This window comes from Chlorella variabilis (assembly GCF_000147415.1).
Source record: "Chlorella variabilis unplaced genomic scaffold CHLNCscaffold_187, whole genome shotgun sequence".
NCBI classification, from domain to species: Eukaryota; Viridiplantae; Chlorophyta; class Trebouxiophyceae; order Chlorellales; family Chlorellaceae; genus Chlorella; species Chlorella variabilis.
Window position 1 is genome coordinate 1,119 of NW_005434934.1, and position 1,474 is coordinate 2,592.

At 68.9% G+C, this 1,474-nt stretch overlaps 1 protein-coding gene across 1 annotated transcript in view; it reads right to left on the reverse strand.

The window, feature by feature from the left end:
• The window catches only part of CHLNCDRAFT_137232 (hypothetical protein), a gene marked incomplete at both ends in the record, with an annotated part of 2,177 nt that extends 839 nt beyond the window's left edge, over window positions 1-1,338 (reverse strand). The window contains 2 exons of the mRNA XM_005842616.1: window positions 40-660; window positions 820-1,338. Coding sequence (XP_005842673.1) covers window positions 40-660; window positions 820-1,338 — 1,140 coding nt within the window. The remainder of the gene's footprint in view (window positions 1-39; window positions 661-819) is intronic.
• Between the last annotated feature and the right edge of the window lie 136 nt (window positions 1,339-1,474).

Genomic DNA, 1,474 nt, shown 5'->3' on the forward strand with positions numbered 1-1,474 from the left:
AGCCAGCGCAACGCTATCCAGCATGGCAAGACGGGCGACCCGCTCGCCGCCCATAGCCTGCAGGTTGCTCACAAAGCGTGCAACCTGCAAGGTCCAGTAGGCGGGCAGCGGCAGCTGCCCGGTCTCTGCCAGCACAATGAGGGCTGGGGTGCTGTCCCGCACACCCAGCAGCCCTCGCAGGTACTTCAGCTGTACCCGCTCGCATGCCGTCCTGCCCTGCAGAATCAGCTGCGGCGCCCAGATCTCTGCCCCGTACGACAGCATCGGCAGGACGTAAGACTGGAACGCACGCATGCTGAGCAGGGGGTCCTGCAACCCATTCTCGGCCAGGCGGCGACGCAGCAGGTGCATCGCGCGCCGCCCAGCCTCCGCCCGATACGATGCCGCCGAGGCAAAGGCCTGCCGGCAGTGCAGGTGCACGCCGAGGTATCTGAAGGTGGGGACGGTTTCCACCTCATTGCCGTAGCGGAACCGCTCCTCCGTGGCAGCAGCCCTGCCAGCGGTGTACACTACCACCTGGGTCTTTTTGGTGTTAACCGTCAGGCCCCAGGCGGCACAGTAGCTCTCAAGGTAACCAAGCTGGAAACGCAGGCCTGCCGGCGTGGTGGCCAGCAGGGCCTGGTCATCAGCGTAAAATAATGGCGGCACGCACTCCCCGCTCTGCCAGCGAGGCAGAGCCGCGGCCGCAGCCTGTTGCACCAGCCCGGACTCGAAGTCATCCAGGAACAGACCGAACAATATAGGGCTCAAGGGGCAGCCCTGCTTGACCCCTGATCAGGTGGCCTGAAATGTGGGCGTGTACCCACCAGGCACTCGTACGCACATGGGAACCGCCGCATAGAGGGCCTGCACCGCCCGCACCGCCCAGCCTCCCAAGCCGGCGCTCTCCAGCTTCTGCCACAGCAGATGCCGCGGGACCCTATCAAAGGCCTGCTTGAAGTCCACATAGCAGGCATACAACGGCTGCCCACGCGCCCGCTGCCGCTCAATGAAGGGCTGACTGGCTGGCTGGCTGGCCACCCGCTGGCGCCACTCCCGCTGCCCGCCACTCCGCCACGCTGCCATCGCCACCTCCGTGATCTGGCTGGCCGGCAGCCACATGTCGTCATCCGCGCCATACCCCTCAAACCGGCACAGGTACCGCGTGCCACTCCCCCTGCCCCGCTGATCGATGACGCCTTCCATGGTGCACCACTCCTCAGCCTCCTGCGGGTCCAGGCGGGCGGGGGAGGAGGCAGAAGGGGGCGCGGCGGCAGGGGGCGCGGCGGCAGCGGCAGGCGCGGGCTGTGCGGCGGCGGGCTGTGCGGCGGCAGGCGGCGTGGGCGTGGGCGCAGGCATGGTGGTGGTGGTGGGCGGCGGCGGCGGCGCGGCAGGCAGCGGCTGGCATACGGGCTGTGGGGGCTGGCTGGCTGGCTGGCTGGCTGGCGGCGGGCTGGTGGGCTGGCGTGCGTGCGGCCGGGCGATGGGCATGGCG